Source organism: Triturus cristatus, chromosome 3_2 (assembly GCF_964204655.1).
Source record: "Triturus cristatus chromosome 3_2, aTriCri1.1, whole genome shotgun sequence".
In the NCBI taxonomy this organism is placed as follows: Eukaryota; Metazoa; Chordata; class Amphibia; order Caudata; family Salamandridae; genus Triturus; species Triturus cristatus.
The window spans coordinates 1068141568-1068161790 of NC_140584.1; the positions used below are offsets into that span (position 1 = coordinate 1068141568).

At 46.2% G+C, this 20223-nt stretch overlaps 1 protein-coding gene across 1 annotated transcript in view; it reads left to right on the top strand.

Annotated features, from left to right (window-relative positions):
• LOC146859134 (uncharacterized) overlaps nucleotides 1–20223 on the top strand; it is a 2052335-nt gene that overhangs the window by 1932502 nt on the left and 99610 nt on the right. The window contains exon 102 of the mRNA XM_085649806.1: nucleotides 17092–17204. Coding sequence (XP_085505932.1) covers nucleotides 17092–17204 — 113 coding nt within the window. The remainder of the gene's footprint in view (nucleotides 1–17091; nucleotides 17205–20223) is intronic.

Below are 20223 nucleotides of genomic sequence, written 5' to 3' on the forward strand. Positions count from 1 at the left end.
TGCTTGTAACTGATTTATTGTTCAATAAAATTTTCAAAAAAAAATAAAAATAATGAGGAAAGTTTGGAGGTTGCAGCAGGCAATATAACCATCACCTACAAACTCAACCAACCGCACAGCAGATTTTTCATCCATATTTACATAGAGTAGCATTACACCATGCAATCCTCTGTCGCAAAGCACATCCCCAGATTAGCTTAGTCCAGATACCCCATATAGTAAATATGGGCACAGTGCTTATGAAAAAGTAACTGTTCTATGTAGGGATCTGTGTACCTAAGCAGTAGATTGCTTCTGGTTGATATCTGTAGCTCAGCCTTAACAATGTTACTATTTGTATTTAACCTTACGCATTGTATTCACCTGCTCTGCCTTCTTATATTGAATGATAGACACTGCCTTCTCTTGTGCAGCTCCCTCCTCTCAGTTAGTGTGTGCTTTGTTTTCTGATCTTCTTTAGGTCTTCCCTTACATAAGATCAGGCAATTAAGCAGAGAGCCAGAAGGTTCTGAGATGTGTGTTGATGAGACTCTGCAGCATCAAAACAAATAACAAGACCGTGTTTCCTCGTCGACGAGGAAGGAGATAGGAGAGGGAAGAAGAGAGGAAAAGCCTTTAATGGGACAGTCTCCTCAAAATAATTAAAAGTGGTATTCCACAAATGCTAAAAAGTTTGCGTGAACATTAGTTTTTGACTGATACAGCTGGGTCTGATATTACCACTGTTCGGACCTCTCGTGGAGTTATTGACCAACTTTTCTTCAACTCTGAAGGTAAATGGGAGCACTGCCACCCTCGTACTGCTGCTAAGGATTGTAATGATAACTGCTGCAGTATCTGTGTGCACTACTGCTTAAACTGGTTATTTTGTTCCTCGGTCCGGCACGCTTGTCTCTATGGCTAAAAATAATATCAAAGTTGTGGCCAAAGGGGGCGTGGGGACCCTGGATGCCTTTCTGAAGAAAGCTGAAACTGTTGTTGCCAGAGAAATTGCAAGTGTAGAGAGGAGACTTTCCCTGGAACCAGTACCATTGTCTAACCCTGGATCGCAACTGAATGCACTTACTGCACTTACTGCTGACATTGATGTGAGCTTGCCTAGTTGTCCATCTCTTGTAGAGCCTGCACCAGAAGTGGGAGATGTTGTTGTTCCTGTTGTACTAGATTGTACTGATGGTCCTCCTCTCTCACCCCGAACTACTCGCTCTGGTCAATCTCGAGTATCAACGTCCGCCACTACTAATTTAAATAATGGTAAAAGAAAAGCGACCAAGGGTCCAAATGGATCGCGTCAAAAAGTAAAACAATCTAGGACTGTTAAGTCTGTTACTGAGTTAGCTTCACAGGTTTCTACATTGGCCCCTCTAGCTCAGGGGAATAAGACGCTTGGGTCAGGTGTGAATGCTGCTCAGGTTTCTGTTGTTTCTGCTGGTTTTAACTTGATTGAAATTTTAAAGCTTATGGATGAGCAATTGAAGGTTTCTCTGTCCCCGGTTTTGAATAGACTCGATAAAATTGAGAACAGACTTACTTCGATTGAGCGCCACATAGCTGGTCAGGAAACAATTTTAGCAAATCGTAATCTACTTGAGAGACCCACCTTAGCTGGAGCTATTTCCAGAGTATCCGACCTAGCTGATTCCATGATACTTACTACTGTAGGTGCTACTAACCAATCCGCAGTGGCCGTTGAACCATCTGGGGGTGTTACCTTGAGTTCTCGGGATGTGCCTAGGAGAGTAAGCTTGCCCCCCACACAGGTAATGAAAGAATACCCTTTGCATTTGCCACCGGAGGCTTGTCCTTATACTGTCATTCTGGCAAATGTACCTCCATCTACTGATGGAAAGGAAGAGAATTGGTCCTCTTTGAGGAATAAAGCCTTACATTTTTTAGCTGGAAAGACAGTTCTGGGAAACCACCTTTTTGAGTGTTTTAAAATGGTAAGAAGGGTCCCCTGGGTGGGGAAGTTAAATAAGACACTTAAGGGCGACTGTGTAGTCGTGAGTTTTAGCTCCCCGGACCTGGTAGCTAACATTTTTAGACAGGCAGGGACGTCTAGATTACATGAGGAATATGTGAATATCCTCCCATTGGGGTTTTTCTATCCACCTCACTTACAGAGACGGGGTGGGAATAGTGGTTTCAATGCTCAATCTGTCCCTGCGATTAGAACACTGGCCCTGAGTAACAGATATGAGGTCCTTAGTTCCCTGGACACAAATGACTGACTTCATGTAGCGCACAGCCAGCCTTTTGATATTGAAGCGAGGGGGGTGTGTATGGAAGAAGAGGGAAGTGTGATGCCTGTCAATGAAAATACCGTTTCTTATGGTTCAGGTGTTAGTCCCGCTACCCGAATGATTTATCGGGATAACGGTATCACTCGGCCAAAAATTAAGCTCACTCAAGATGACCAGGTTAACGCTCCCGTTGGCACGCTTAATCATGTGCCGGTAAGGGCTTTTCTTAGTGAGGAGGTAGTGGACTCCTCCTCCCAACCATCGTTTATGGGAAATAGTGTGGCAAACTTATCAGCAAATAGGGTTACAGCCTTGTCATGGAATATAGCTGGGTTGAGAGCAAAAAGAGAGGATACATGTTGGAAGTCATTTCTCTCTTCCTTTCACATAATTGCTTTACAAGAGACGTGGGAGGCCAGAGATTCCTTTTACTTGGATGGGTTCCAGTCTTTCATTAAATGTGCTGTGTCTTCATCCTCAGGGAGATCCAGTGGTGGTCTCTTGTTATTATTTAGTCTTAAGCTATTGTATAGCACAGAACTTGTTAAGACTAGTTCACCCAATATATTGGCGGTTAAAGTTGTAGGTGTCAACCTTCCATCAATGTTAGTTGTGAACTTTTATAATTCATTTACGAGGATCGACGAATTGGAGCATTTAAAAGCCTTATTCACCTTTTTAGAGGATTTTGATGCAAATAATGTTACCCCTTATTATTTGTTATTGTTTGGCGATTTTAACATTCATTTAAGACAATCCAATTGTTTTGGAAATTTTAAGCAGGCTTATTGCCCGCAGGAGGAAGCCCACTTTGAACTTTCAAAAGGTGGGATGTTTCTAGACAGTATTGTATCTGCTTTTAATTTATTTGTGCCAATGCAGAATTTAGTATCTCCTGTTCCCACATTCACTGGTCAGGGTCACAACAGTATTATCGACCATATACTAATTTCCTGTACTCTGAAGGGATTGATAGGACCATTTTGTGTCACTGCAAATGTCCTTAGTGACCACAATCCACTATCTTTGGAATTAAACATTAATGATGTCTTTAGGCCTAACCATATGTCTACAATCTCTAATTCAAACATAGTCCCTATTAAACAGGGAACACGTTTGAGATGGGAGGTTATTACTCCTAGTGATTTTCTTGAGAAACTGTATCACAGCAATTTGGAGGATTTTAATATTTGCGTAGCGAGAGAATCCAAACCAGGGGATATTCTTGGTGCCTTTGAGCGAATAACTACCCAGATTATGGATAATCTAACCCTCGTTGGGAAACCAAGACCTAAGAAGCATAAAAACTGGTTTGATCAGGCATGTAGTAGCGCGCATTCTACTCTCTTATTGGCCCTAAAAGATGGTGCTAAAGATACTAGCAGGATTGTGGAGGCAAGAAGATCCTTCAAAAAAACACTAAAGGCAAGGAAAACTTGTCTGAAAAATTTGGCGTGGGAAGAATTGTCAGACGCTAGTGTTTTAAAAAGTAGCTCCCAATTTTGGAAAGTAATTAACAGCCCACTTTTTAATGAAATGGAAAATACTATTAATGATTGTCTTATTACCCCAGACAAATGGGTGTCTCATTTTAGTGGGCTCTACTCTGAGATTCCTGACCAGAATCCAGTAAATTTTGGGGATATTAATCTGTCTTCGAAAATTAATTTTACCGAGGCTGAAGTTCGGGACGCCATTGAATCGATGGCAAAGGGCAAAGCACCCGGCCCCGATGGCGTCCCCGCGGATCTGTACAAGGCAGATTCAGATTACTGGGCGAAACTTCTAACCTTAGTTTTTAACGCGGCAGCAAAGGAGGGTGTTCCCCGTTCTTGGGGTAAGGCCGTGATAGTACCAATATTTTAAAAAGGTGCTAGAGAGGATCCGGCATGTTATCGGCCTATTTCTCTTCTGGATTCTGCGATGAAAATAATGGGTAAAGTTGTCCTAGCAAGGTTAACATCATGGCTGGAGGACAACTCCATTATTTCGGACCTTCAGTATGGTTTCAGAAAGGGAAGGAGCACGGTAGGACAATGCCTTAATCTGCATCTCATTATTGGGAAGTATACGATTGCGAAGCAGGGGGTCTTACACTTAGCATTCATGGACCTATCTACTGCTTTTGATTTGGTTAATCGTCAAAAATTATGGGCTTCCCTGGCAGCTGTGGGTCTCGACCCTGTGCTGATTTCCTTTTTAGCACTTATCCATGAAGACACTACTGCGGCGGTCCGTTATAATAAGGACGGGAATCTAACTGATGCCTGGCAGGTGAAGCGTGGGGTAAGACAGGGGTGCATTCTTGCCCCCCTGCTTTTCTCACTTTATATTAATAACCTGGGGGAAGTTCTGTCCTTATCTTGTAAAGACATACCAAGAGCAGGTACTAAGTTGATTCCCGCTTTGTTGTATGCGGATGGCACGGTCTTATTGGCAAGAACTGCAAGAGGCCTTCAAGCCCTTTTAAATGGTTTTAACGATTTTATGGTCTCTTTGGACTTAGTAATAAATTTTAAAAAATCACATTCAATGACAATAGGAGATGGAGCTGCGAAAAAGGTTAAATTCTTCTGTAATAAGCAGGAGCTTACAAAAGTCCAGACCTTTCCATATTTGGGGGTCACCTTTGATGACCGAGGATCATGGGTCGCGCAACGCGCACAGAAACAGAATATTCTCGCTAGGGCAACAGGAGCATTGTTGGGTTTTGCAAAACGGCTGGGATGCAAGCCCTTGCCCGCGATTTTGAAGATATATAACGCTAAGTGTGTGCCTATGGCCCTGTATGGCAGTGAGGTCTGGGGCTATACGTCGGCAGTGGAGATTCAATTAACTGAGAATGCCTTTTTTCGGAAACTTTTGTCATTGCCTGTTTCTACTTCAATTTTTAATATCCATGAAGATTTGGGGGCTGAGTACCTAGTGGATCAGATTTCCGTTGCTCCACTAATGGGTTGGTTAAGGGTTTGGGTGCAGCACCCACCAACCCTAAACCAGCTCATTATACAAGATTGTCTGGCCCTTGACAAAGCAATGTGTATTCCTTGGCTACGATATATTAAATCTAAGATGGAGATTCTCGGCTGCTTAGAATTATTTGAGAGACCATGTGAACCGACTAAAATGGAAATAAAAGACTTAAAGTCTCAGTTCATGTGTAGGGCAAAGTTGCTGAGAGAAGGCGAGGAAGTGTGTAAACCGTCTGTTAGGAGATTTGTCATGTTAAGTATGGGCAACGAGATTCAGCCATACTTGACCTATATAAATAACCCTTTCCATTTGTTCTTATTGATTAGGTTTAAACATGGCATTTTACCTTGGCTCCTAGCACACCCGAAGGGCTTTTTTAAAGAGGGCACTTTGGGCCCCTGTCCCTGTGATAACGCCTCCGAACAAAATACGCTGCATATGATTTTTTACTGTAAATTTTACACTCTGTTACGTAAGAAATTTATTTGCCCTATTTTTAAGAACTGTCACTTTGACCAAGTAAGGCCCGCCTTGGTATTTCTGCAAATGCTGGGTTCTCCATTTGTCTGTTTCGGAGTTGCCAGCTATCTTTCGGGGGCTATTAGAAGTAGAAATCGAATGTAGTTTAACATATTTTAGCTCTATTTTTTAGCATGTTTGACAGTCCGAGACCGGGCCTTTTTACCTTTTTCTCTTGAAATTATGAAATAGTTTTATAAATTTTGGCCCGCCTTACTTTTTAATCTCAACATTCGCCAATTATTTGTTCAAATATGTTTTTATGTATATTTGTGTACTGCGTATTGTTTGAAACTCCTTTGTTAATTATTTCCAATTGTAACTATTTGCAAATGAAATTTTGTGTATGCTTTGATGGTTTTAATTATTAACCGAATAAAGCTATTGTTGACTGACTGATACAGCTTTAAAAGCCACTGAAGTGTCCAATCAAAAACTCACTACATTGGACCAGATTATGTGTTGGGAAGAATGTAGTAAAATATATCAGAGATATATCCAAAAGAGCTTTAGACTTATCTCATTGGTTTGTCAGCAGGTGAATGGATACCACTGCGCTGCCTCAGGAGAAATGCAGTATTTCAGTTTTTCTTGTGTCATCCTGCTCAAGTACAAAGGGCAAAAAAATGCCTCACCAATTTAGAATAATAGAGTAAAATTGAATAAATTATTTGACACCAAAACAACATAAATCCAATCTGCAGAAACAGACTTATGCAATTCTAAAGGTTTCAGGTAAGTATAGTGCCTAAAAGCACAAAACGCCACTCATGGCTATCTGGTCATGTGAGACCAGGTGAAAGTCACAAGTTCAGTCCAACCGTGATGGAGCGTGGGCCAGATACGGTGACCAGGTTAGTTTCGCTGAAAGATTTACCTTCTAAAGTCTAGCACAAAGAGTCTAGTTCGAGCTGGAGGACTCTGCGAGGAGCAAAGATAGCATCACGGATGGTCATCGCTGTAGCGTGAAGAGCAGGCCGGGCATCATAGATCATTGACGATGTAGCTCGAAGATCCTGTTAGGAATCGCGGATGGTCATTGCTGAAGATTCACATTGGTGGTCACGGGGGCTAGCAATCCTGTTACACGAAGTGCAGATCTCGCGTTGCTTCTCATCTTTGGTAGTCGCTGTAATGCGAAGAGTTAGATTTACCGGAACTTCGAATTTGCGGGTGGCAAGATTTTGGTGTGAATGGGCCCAGTCACATCTTTTAGGGATCTGGAACTCAGTCGAGCAAAGGCCAGCAGGGCACAGGCAGTTCCAGTTGCAGATCCAGTTGTAGGTCCAGCCAGCAGGTCAGCTGAGCAGATTCAAGGAGGCCTCTGGAGCTTGTTATATCCTTGTAGCTCTGAAACCTTGTAGAAGTCAGCTGACCCTTGAAGTCACATCAGCCTGGGATGAAGGGTGTAGATACCGCCCTCAAGCAGCAGAGCAGCAATGCACCCTTCTTCTGTAGTATCCACAGGTCCAGAGTTGTACTGAAGAGTGCGTCTGGAAGTCCCCTTTTTAGGTCTCGCCTGGCTATCGCGTAAGCGATCGCCCAGCGAGACTTATGTAGGGGCTTCCGAAAATGCTCCCAAAGGCTTCCCAGGCGGATCAGGTGGCAGTTACGCGCACAACCACGCGCATTCCATTTGCTACCAGCTACTTCCTGCGCGTGCGCCGCCTCACACATTCAGAGAGATTTAGTAAGGGGCACAAGACCTTAGGAATGCGGTTTATGGCCAGTGCATGTGAGGCATTCAAGCGCGAAGCTGGCATCTGGCATTGGACTTGAAAGCAGCAGACTGCTTTCGCCAGAACTTTCGTTATAACTCGCACCCCATATGCTCGTTCCCTCCCACCCTTCCTTTGATGTCTGCTTTTCTTGTTGTTTACAAACCACGCCACACACTGCTGCACGCCACACACTGCTGCATGCCACACACTGCTGCACGCTGCACACTCCTGCACGCCGCACACTACCGCACACCACACACTGCTGCGCACACTGCTGCATTACACACTGCTGCACGCCTCACACTGCTGCACGCCACACACTGCTGCACGCCACACACTGCTGCACGCCTCACACTGCTGCACGCCGCACACTGCTGCACGCCGCACACTGCTGCACGCCGCACTCTGCTGCACGCCGCACACTGCTACATGCCGCACACTGCTGCACGCCACACACTGCTGCACGCCACACACTGCTGCATGCCACACACTGCTGCACGCAGCACACTGCTGCACGAAACACTGCTGCACGCCACACACTGCTGCACGCCACACACTGCTGCACGCCACACACTGCTGCACGCGTCACACTGCTGCACGCCGCACTCTGCTGCATGCCGCACACTGCTACATGCCGCACACTGCTGCACGCCACACACTGCTGCACGCCACACACTGCTGCATGCCACACACTGCTGCATGCAGCACACTGCTACACGAAACACTGCTGCACGCCACACACTGCTGCACACCACACACTGCTGCACGCCGCACAATGCTACACGAAACACTGCTGCACGCCACACACTGCTTCACGGAACACACTGCTGCACGCCTCACACTGCTACATGAAACACTGCTGCATGCCTCACACTGCTGCATGCCTCACACTGCTGCACACCACACACTGCTGCACGCCACACACTGCTGCACGCCGCACACTGCTGCACGCCGCACACTGCTGCCAGTGCATGTGAGGCATTCAAGCGCGAAGCTGGCATCTGGCATTGGACTTGAAAGCAGCAGACTGCTTTCGCCAGAACTTTCGTTATAACTCGCACCCCATATGCTCGTTCCCTCCCACCCTTCCTTTGATGTCTGCTTTTCTTGTTGTTTACAAACCACGCCACACACTGCTGCACGCCACACACTGCTGCATGCCACACACTGCTGCACGCTGCACACTCCTGCACGCCGCACACTACCGCACACCACACACTGCTGCGCACACTGCTGCATTACACACTGCTGCACGCCTCACACTGCTGCACGCCACACACTGCTGCACGCCACACACTGCTGCACGCCTCACACTGCTGCACGCCGCACACTGCTGCACGCCGCACACTGCTGCACGCCGCACTCTGCTGCACGCCGCACACTGCTACATGCCGCACACTGCTGCACGCCACACACTGCTGCACGCCACACACTGCTGCATGCCACACACTGCTGCACGCAGCACACTGCTGCACGAAACACTGCTGCACGCCACACACTGCTGCACGCCACACACTGCTGCACGCCACACACTGCTGCACGCGTCACACTGCTGCACGCCGCACTCTGCTGCATGCCGCACACTGCTACATGCCGCACACTGCTGCACGCCACACACTGCTGCATGCCACACACTGCTGCATGCCACACACTGCTGCATGCAGCACACTGCTACACGAAACACTGCTGCACGCCACACACTGCTGCACACCACACACTGCTGCACGCCGCACAATGCTACACGAAACACTGCTGCACGCCACACACTGCTTCACGGAACACACTGCTGCACGCCTCACACTGCTACATGAAACACTGCTGCATGCCTCACACTGCTGCATGCCTCACACTGCTGCACACCACACACTGCTGCACGCCACACACTGCTGCACGCCGCACACTGCTGCACGCCGCACACTGCTGCACGCCGCACACTGCTGCACGCCGCACAATTCTGCACTCCGCACAATGCTACACGAAACACTGCTGCACGCCACACACTGCTGCACGCCGCACACTGCTGCACGCTTCACACTGCTTCACGAAACACTGCTGCACGCCTCACACTGCTGCACGCCTCACACTGCTGCACGCCACACACTGCTGCACGCCACACACTGTTGCACGCCTCACACTGCTGCACGCCTCACACTGCTGCACGCCGCACACTGCTGCACGTCGCACACTGCTACACGCCACACACTGCTTCATGCCGCTGCACACCACACACTGCTGCACGCCACACACTGCTGCACGCAGCACACTGATGCACGCCGCACACTTCTGCATGCCGCACACTGCTGCACGCCACACACTGCTGCACGCCACACACTGCTGCACGCCACACACTGCTGCACGCCACACAATGCTATGCACACCACACAATGCTACATGAAACACTGTTGCACACCACACACTGCTGCACGGCACACACTGCTGCACACCACACACTTCTGCACACTGCTGCATTACTCACTGCTGCTTGCTGCAGGACACTGCTGCACGCAGCACACTGCTGCACGCCGCACACTGCTGCATGCCGCTGCACGCCACAGTGCTGCATGCCTCACACTGCTACACGAAACACTGCTGCACGCGACACACACTGCTGCACGCCGCACACTGCTGCATGCCACACACTGCTGCATGCCGCACACTACCGCACGGCACACACTGCTGCGCTCACTGCTGCATTACACACTGCTGCACGCCGCACACTGCTGCACGCCGCACACTGCTACACGAAACACTGCTGCACGGCACACACTGCTGCACACTGCTGCACGCCACACACTGCTGCACACTGCTGCACGCCACACACTGCTGCACACTGCTGCACTACTCACTGCTGCATGCTGCACGACACTGCTGCACGCAGCACACTGCTGCACGCCGCACACTGCTGCACGCCGCTGCACGCCACACAGTGCTGCATGCCTCACACTGCTACATGCCACACACTCCTGCACGCCGCACACTGCTGCATGCCACACACTGCTGCACGCCACACACTGCTGCACGCCGCACACTGCTGCACTCCACACACTGCTTTTATGCAAGTTTATGCTACTGACATTGTAAATGACAATGCCTTTTATTTGTTTTAAAACCAAAACATAAATAAAAGGCATTGTAATTTTACAATGCCTATAGCTCAAACTCTTATAAATGCGAGACCTATTGCATTGCAAATGCTTGTTATATCTGGTGTTCACCTTGAAGTGGGAGAAGCTTCTGGAGTTTCCCCCTGCAGAATTGGCTGTAATTTCCTGCCTCCCTGCCCTGGTCCCACCCAGTCTGTCTGTGGGCACAATAGTCTTATGTGAAGTTATTTGTGTGTGAGCTGGGCCAATGCTTTTGAAATACAAGTGTAATGGATGACAACCCCGCCCTCTCATTAAGCCAGGATTTACCATCCTGCCACCTCTCAGACCCTCTTTTGTTATGCTGTCTAGGAGGAATACACAAAGGCCAACTGCCAACTACATCTAGTTGTGTGACCCAGGAACAGACTGCAGCCACGACCAAATGGTTAGGACAAGAAAATGCCAACTTTCTAAAAGTATAATTTTCAGAATTGTGAGTTAAAATCTGACTTTAACATCAAACTGGGGTTTAAATTACAATTCCTCAGTCACCAAACAGGACATTCACACATATTCCCCCACAAAAGTTATCACTTATCAAATGTAATACGGTAACCCAATGTTATTCTATTGGAGAGGTCGTTCTTGTAAAAGTAAAAAGGAATTTCGTTTTTTTTCACTACTAGGACATGACATTTTTTAAAGTACATGACCAACCTTTTAAATACAGCTCACCCTGCCCTGTGGGCGTTTTTGGGTGATATATTTATTCAAAAGGAAGGTTTAGGCCTAGCAAAAGGTTTCTTTTGCAGGTCGAAATTACAGTTTAACACCGCACACACAGGCTGCAATGGCAGGCCTGGAACATGTTTAAAAGGGCTACTTAAGTGGCACAATAAGCGCTGCATGCCCACCAGTAGCATTTAATTTAAATGCCCTGGGTACATGTAGTACCACTTTGCTAGGGAAGTACAAGTAAATTAAATCGGCCTATTGGGTGGAAGCCAATTTTACCATGTCCAGAGGAGCGAGCACAAGTACTTTAGCACTGGTTAGCAGTTGTAAAGTGCAGAGAGTCCTAAAAGCCAACAAAAAATGGGTTCAGAAAACAGGAGGGATGAAGGCATAAACGCTTAGGAGGGACCCTGCAAAGAAGGGCAAGTCCACAATACATAGAATAATTCGTTCCCAGAGAGACAGATTGACCTATAAGTTATAATGGTATTGGGAAAATTATTTATCACATGTCTATTTTATGATCAATCATTGTGCTATTCATTACAACAGAAGCATGTAGGACTGGCCAGGGTTTAATGAAGCCTGGTCTCAACTATATCAACAAGCATTTCAAAGCCAAAGGGACTTTCCTATGTGAGATTTATTGGCTTTGCTATTGTTTTTGGGCTATGTTGCAAATGGCTGAAAGTAATGTAAAAAAGCTGTATGACACAGCCAGCGTTAGCCACATTATGTCACTTTTGTATTTTATCTTCAGTTATGCTGCACTGACGCTAGCGCTGCTGTATAATCTGGCTATAAAACCATTGACAAAGTCATTAGATCTCGCATAGGTCAGACTTATTGGCTTTACCAGTGCTTGGTATGTAATGCCATTTGGTAAGTATTTATATAGTGTTTACAACAGCTAAAGTGCTAATGTTATAGAAGGAAGAAAAGGCCTTGCCAAGGTGTTAGTGTGTCCAGATTCAGAAGCATTTTAGAACCATTCAAAAACGGTGAAATTATGCCATATACATTTCCTGAATGTAACATAAGTTGTAGGTAGACAGAAAAGTCCAAAAGGTTACAGCTTTTATTGCAGTGATGCTTTAGGCTATGTGGTACTTTTGATGCAATGGGTACAAAAAAAATCAAAAAAGCACTCCTGACTGCATGTTTATCAGTAAATATATCAACAAAAGGGAGGAGAGAAAGGGGTGGGCTATTTTTATTGAGGTCCTGCACATAGGCCCTAAGCTATGACAGCAAAGCAAGATGTGCAGTTCCTACAAAGTGGAAGGTCTGGGGGAGAAGGGTTATCCAAAACCAGACTCTCACCAATGGAATGTGAGTGCACAAGGGATGGGGGTCCCTTAAGGGTGGAACTAAAACCCTCACACACCCAGCAAGCTAGGTGTCATGCTTCATCATCTGGGTTTGCTCCTCGTCGGGTCGGCGGTGCAATACCCGACGGGCACCCATAAAGGGGCTCTTTACCGGAGATCTTTTGTTCCCTGCCGTTTGGTGCGTGCGTGTGAGGGTCCGTGCGTGTAGATGTGTGTGAGTGAGTAAAAAAGGTTGGTTAGTCTGAAATACGACTTTATTGACTCAGTAAACCACCTTATTAAAAAGGTTGTGTGGCGTTAAAGCTAAAGTGCTCACAAAGGGAGGAGTGGCTAGCTGCGCTCTACTCTTCTGGTCAACATGTTTCGCGCCCAATGGGTCAGGAGGATCCCTTGGCGCTTCGTCAGGACCAGTGATACAATAGTGATATGTGCAAGAACTATCTACAGTGTGGTGTGCTAGGGTGGGTGTAAATTGACTACCCACCCACTACTGGTTCCCCTATTTGTCTGTATTCTGATATCAAGTGGGTGACCTAATCCTAATATAAAAACCTCATCATCTGGTACATGGCGCGTCGTCAAGGGGAGAAACACATTTGTTTCAGTCTGTAGTCCCCCTGGAGGTCCATTAACCTGCCCACGTCGCCGCGTTCGGCGACGTGGGCAGGTTAATGGACCTCCAGGGGGACTACAAACTGAAACGAATGTGTTTCTCCCCTTGACGACGCGCCATGTACCAGATGATGAGGTTTTTATATTAGGATTAGGTTACCCCCTTGATATCAGAATACAGACAAATAGGGGAACCAGTAGTGGGTGGGTAGTCAATTTACACCCACCCTAGCACACCACACTGTAGATAGTTCTTGCACATATCACTATTGTATCACCGGTCCTGACGAAGCGCCAAGGGATCCTCCTGACCCATTGGGCGCGAAACATGTTGACCAGAAGAGTAGAGCGCAGCTAGCCACTCCTCCCTTTGTGAGCACTTTAGCTTTAACGCCACTCAACCTTTTTAATAAGGTGGTTTACTGAGTCAATAAAGTCGTATTTCAGACTAACCAACCTTTTTTACTCACTCACACACATCTACACGCACGGGCCCTCACACGCATGCACCAAACGACATGGAACAAAAAATCTCCGGTAAAGAGCCCCTTTATGGGTGCCCGTCGGGTATTGCACCGCCGACCCGACGAGGAGCAAACCCAGATGATGAAGCATGACACTTAGCTTGCTGGGTGTGTGAGGGTTTTAGTTCCACCCTTAAGGGACCCCCATCCCTTGTGCACTCACATTCCATTGGTGAGAGTCTGGTTTTGGATAACCCTTCTCCCCCAGACCTTCCACTTTGTAGGAACTGCACATCTTTCTTTGTTGTCATATCAGTAAATATAGAAATAATTGGTGTTCTATGGGTTTCCTAACCTGTTGGCCCCTGTGCCACTGCACCTGCTGCACCATTCAAAACATGATCATAGTGCCTGCAAGGTAACTGCACTTGTGACTGCTGGTTTAGCAGTAAAATATAGCAGTAACTGGTGTTCAGTCGGTTTCCTAGATCTTTTGGCCCCTGTGCCACTGCACCTGCTGCACCATTCACACCATGACCCTAGTGCCTGCAAGGTAACTACACTTGTGACCGCTTTTTTAGTTGTAAAGTAGCTCAATAATCATTGCTCAGTAGGTTTCCTAAATCTTTTGACCCCTGTGCCACTGCAGTTGCTGCACCATTGGAATCATGATCCTACTACCTGCAAGGACAAATGTGGAATTTGTTTATATCCAGTAATATATGTGTTCCGAAAAAGGCACAGTTGCCGATGGAATATGTAATGATTATGCTGCTTAATCATAAACACAAACGCTTTAATAAAATGTGCCTTTAAACTTATCCAACTCTCCAAAATGAGCTGCCACAGATGAATTCATAAATAAAGCATATGCTTTACACATCAAAGTCAAAACCAAGCGTTGTTAAATTGTGTTACAATGTGGCTGGCTCTTTCCTGTGAAAGGATCTTATCCTGTGCTTGACAGTGAATGTGCCATGAACGATGTAAATTTCCCAAGTATGATGATACTAATCACCTTCTGTGAGTGATGGGCTCAGTTTTGAAAGGGAGTTCTCTCTTAAAGAGATGTCACTGTTGACTGTAATGTGAGTTCGAGAAACTGCTAGCTACTTTTGCGAGACCCAATGTGTTGTGTGGTAGTAATGTTTAATTGAAAGGAGAAATACACCTTGCTGGTCAAAATTGTTTTTCCCTTGGACCTTCACACAAGTGCTATTGTTCTGAAATTTCCCAAGATCACCATTTGTTAGGCTGAGACTGAAATGCATTTTTCTACTTTGTTCCCAAAAAGGCAGTTTAACAATATAAATGAACTTACCAAAGAGGAGGAATTTTGCAAAAAAAGTGTAAATGTTTGGTGCAGGTGAAGAACGAAATACCTTTTGAGAAGGCTATGTATAAAATGAGGAAAAAAGGGCACAAGCATGCTCCATGGAATAAGTATGCTGCATTCCTCTTTCCTATAAACACTCTCACTTTGAAGTCAGCCGAAAGCAAAATAAATACCAGGGTCCCATGAAAACACAGCTTGACATTTGACCTCGGCCTTTGAGTGCCCAGCAAATGTGAAGAGAAAAGAACAAGATTTAAATACCTGTTTATTACAGAAAACGAATTCGTAGAAGAATACTGTAAACATAGCTTTAGCATGGGAAGGTACGAACTCAAGCTGCACAGCCTAAAGCAAATAAAGCCAGCAAATAGAAAGCTGGAAAGCGTGAGTTACAAACCACAAAGCCATTAGCAAGTCACGGGCGGAATGCATTCCCAGGTCAACCCTTTGAAAGTGCCCAAGACTTCTTTCGCATGCCAAACAGCTGCTCTGTCTGGTGGGCTGTGACCTAAAAAGGAAGTTCAGAGAAAGTAAACAAGTATGATGTTCAGTTAAAATTCTGTGGGATCCCTATTCCATCCTTTTGTCTTGTGCTGAGAGATTAAAGTTATAGAGATAATTGGCAAAAATATACATAGTCCAGACTCCCTACCAACTGTGGGCAATTCAAGCTAAATGTGAAAAGGAGCTTATGCTGGGAAAAGGCATTTTTGTTTCACCTTAAATTGTATCTGAGAACAATGTAATAAAAGTAGCCAGTTAGAAATGGTGAATATGGAAGTGTGTCCCTCACTGTGCCCCTCTGTCGCGTGCACACCCCGTATATCATGCGTAGCCTCCCTCCAATCATTCTTCCACAGTGAATCTTACTGGATGTAGACTTCATAATGTACTGATCCCATTTTCAGATCTCATCTTTCCATGAAATGTTTTAATGTGTAACAGCTGTTCGCCTGCACTCATTCATCCTATCCTTGTTGTCTTTGTCCTTTAAGGTAGAATGATGAATGGCCATTTATTTCACAGCTATAATGGACCATAAAAGAAGCTTTGCTCTGTGTCGCAGTCTGTAACTTTTGTCAAAAGTTATGGATGCTATTTCTCCTCATTGGCACGATAAAGGTTCCTGTTTCAAATTCTATAGGTTTACATTAAACATGGTAGAATTTGTAATTCGCTCATGACGTCACTACGAAATGATTTGTTTTCAAAAGCCACGCGCACTTGTTCTTTGTAGGAAACACAAATTGCCAAATTGACAAATGTTCGGATTAAGTGTTCTTAAGATGTTGGACAACATGCCAGCATGCCAGAATTTCCATCACCATACATTTATGATTAGTAGAGGGAACTGATTGTTTCTTAACCGGCCTAACTGCGGTAGTGTGTTAACATACTTCTGCAGGCATGTACCCACCCTGAAACACACTCATTTACTCCTTCCAAAGAGAGGAGAGCCCTCTCCTGAGTTGGAGAGGGAGAGGAATGCGCCCTTATTTAATGAGGGTTTAGGGGGAAGGTAACCGTGTTTTTTGCAAGAAAAAAATATTTACATGTGAAGAAATACAAAAACAATATTTTCCAAGCACACAGTTTTGTTTGATTCATTCATTTAGATTTTCCGAGTACTGCAGCATACATTTTGCAATATGTAATGCTTCTAGAAATCCACAAATGTCATAGATGTCCATGAGTAATCCTGAAGATTATTTGTTAAATGACGTGGAAGTCGGACCCCGTTTTAGATATAGAGAAGTCCACTAAGAGTAGATTTCGGAGTTTATGGAGGAAACCTTTGGGAACCCGGTTGACAGTGAGGGAATTCTAGCAGTTGAGAACTAAATATTTGCATCCAGTTTGCTAATTTAATTTTCTCTCCATATATTTACAAGCACACTTTCTCGATTTTAATTTTAATTTGCATACATCGCTTTGTAACTTTCTCGATTTTAATTTTAATTTGCATACATCGCTTTGTAACTTTCTCGATTTTAATTTTAATTTGCATACACCGCTTTGTAACATCTATATGGGATTACTCAGATTAACTGGCATCTGCTTTATTTTACAGTACAAGATCTTTAACAGATAGATCGTTCTACACCAGGCTGTTTCACCCAACACGCGAAACAACCTATCATCAGGGAATTCCGCCCATGGGGCCGGACCAACATGGAGAACTTGGTATGAAAATAGTACTTTTCTATCTGGCACATTGGTTTGAAAAATGTAACAGTTTTTTTCATTTAACCTGAATAAATGGGTGTGTGAGAGCAGATTTAGCTCATCTTTTTTGAGATCCTGAGAAGCTTGGCCCCAGTCTCTTTGGCTCAATAAGGTGACTTTCATTGACCTTGTATATAGGGATCTTTTTGTTATATTTATTAAGCACATGTACACCAAACATTCTTGCACCAGGAACAAGAACAGTAAAACACAGTCTGTAGTATATGAATCCTAGAGGACAACTATTACAGAAACAAAGCGACAAGGCCCGGCCGTTAAACTCAATAAGAAATGGGAGCCCTGACTACTAAGTAGGGGCACATACATTTGTTCTCATTGCACATTTAAACACTGGAAAATCGCAGATCTTCAAAATGTAACTCCTAATAAGGAAATCTAGAATATTTAGGTACATACACGTATCCACATTGAAGTGCATGGGAGATGGAATGGTGCTTTTAAGACTTTCCAGTTAAGGGTTGCTTGTTCGGGTCTATATCCATGCAATGCTTGTAGCTCCATTTTGACAGCAATGATTTAAACAGTGGCACATTTTCACGGTGACTCATATTGCAGAACAGGTGAACAGGATACCATGGTCTATAGTATAAGGATTTAATTTAAAACTCATTTCTGTGAGATGCTCCAAACCTGGGGATAGATGTTTTCTAAACAGTGTTTAACCTTTATTGGACTTGCTCCCTTCACGGTGCAGCTTCGCCTGGTAGCTGCTGCTGCCCCCGTTGCTGCTGCTGACGCGCTGCTCAGGAGTCAAGGCCCTCCTCCACTCACAGGCTCTTGCCTGCGCCTCATCTCTAGTGGTCTAGTGGCAGAGTGTCACTGCTCTGCTCCTAGGGCTGCCCCTCTGTCACTCTTCTCTGCTTTTGTCTTTATTTCTGCTCTTGTTTTGATTTTGCTTCTGCCTTTGTTTTGATTTTGCTTCTGCCTTTATTCTGTTTCTCCTCTGCTTTTTCTTTTGCCCTTTTCGCCAGCCCTCACCCCTGCGGCTCTGCCCCCCTACAGTGACCTTTCCCGCTCCAGCATTTCTGGTCTTCCAACGGTCCAGCCCCTTGCAGCACTACTTAATGGTGGCCACTGATGCAGCAAATGTGCACCAAAGACAAGCCCGTCTGTGCCCGTCTGCACCTGGACCACGCTCAATGTCACGAACCCTGGTTCTTGGACCTTGCACCGCTAAGATACCAGCACCTTTCTCACCTCCAACTCAGGATGCCACGTTGCCTGCCACCTCGAAACGCCAAAGGAGACCCATGGACCCTTTGCCTGCCAGAACTGCAGCCACACCTTCACCCACACCAACATGCCAAATCTCTCAACTAAAAGCCGACCAACAGCACACCCGACCGGCTCAACTACATCCTGCTCAACGATTGATCCCTCCACAAACATGCCACAGAAATCTGGGACCTCCTCGAACCCACGTCTCCCGACATTGCCTTCTTCACAGAAAGCTGCCCCAAAACACTGGCACCCCTCAAGAAGACACCTGGCAAGCAACATTCCAAGAAAGCCAACTGGTTCACTCCCGCCCTCCACGAGTCCAGACGCACCTGCAGATGATGCGAGAAGCGATGGAGGAATAACAAAACCCCGGAAACCCACGTTACCTTCAAATCCGCCGTTAACGCACACCACCTTCTCCTCAAAACCACAAAGAAAACAACCTTCCAAAACAGAATCAATGCCATCGCACACAACAGCAAAGCCTTCATCAAGGAGTTCGCCAGGTCCAACATCGAGACCACAGATGTCCCGCCCTACTAAGACCTCTGCAACAAACTCGGTACCATCTTCCACCACAAGATCAGGCAGATCTACGACAGCTTCGACTCCCAAGACCCTGCCACTATGCCTGCCAGCATCACACGCAACCACGGCCCACCACAACAGATTGTGCTCAACTGGACTCCGCTCACCACAAATGACACACACAAGACCTTAAAGGACATCCACTTAGGAGCCCAACCTGGTTCCTGTCCGTACCACATCTTCCGTAGAGCAGCTGCCACCATAGCCCCCTAGCTGCGCCACACCATAAACTGCTCCATCGAAACCGCCGCATTCCCTGATGACTAGAAACACGCCAAGATCACCCCCCTGCAGAAGAAGCCAACCCGACAGACATCAAGAACTTCAGCCCATCTCCCACTTCTCCTTACCAGCCAAGGTCATCGCGAAGGCCATCAATGCCCAACTCTTCGAGTTCATCTAAGAGAACCACGTCCTGGACACCTCCCAACCCAGCTTCTGAAGCAACAACAGCACCGTGACCGCACTCCTCATCGCCAACAGTGACGTCAGCTCCCTCCTGGACCGATCCAAAACTGCAGCCCTCATCCTACTGGACCTCTCGGCCGCCTTCAAAACTGTACCCAACCGCACTCTAATTAGGAGACTCCAGACGCCGCCATTCGCGACAAGGCACTGGACTGGATCCAATCCTAACTTACTAACCGAACTCAGTGAGTCAGCCTACCCCCATTCCTCTCAGAACCTACCGAGATCAGCTGCAGAGTACCCCATGGCTCCTCCCTGAGCCCCGCCCTCTTCAACGTCTATATGGCCTCCCTCACAGCCATCATCAGAAGCCACAAACTCAACATCGTCTCCTAGGTCGACGACACCCAGCTGATCCTTTCCCTCACCAATGAACCCACAGCTGCCAGAATCAACTTTCACAGCGGAAAGAAGACCGTGGATACCTGAATGAAAGACAGCTGCCTCAAACTTACCTCGGCCAAGACTGAAGTACTCATCCTGCGACCTGCCCCCTCAGCCTAGGACAACTCCTGGTGGCCTGCCGCACTAGGAACCGCTCCCACTCCTACAGAACGCGCACACAACTTCAGCATCATACTGGACTACTCTCTCACTATGAACTGCCAAATCAATGCAGTATCCTGATCCTGCTTCCACATGCTCCGCCTGCTTTGAAAGACATTCAGATGGATCCCCA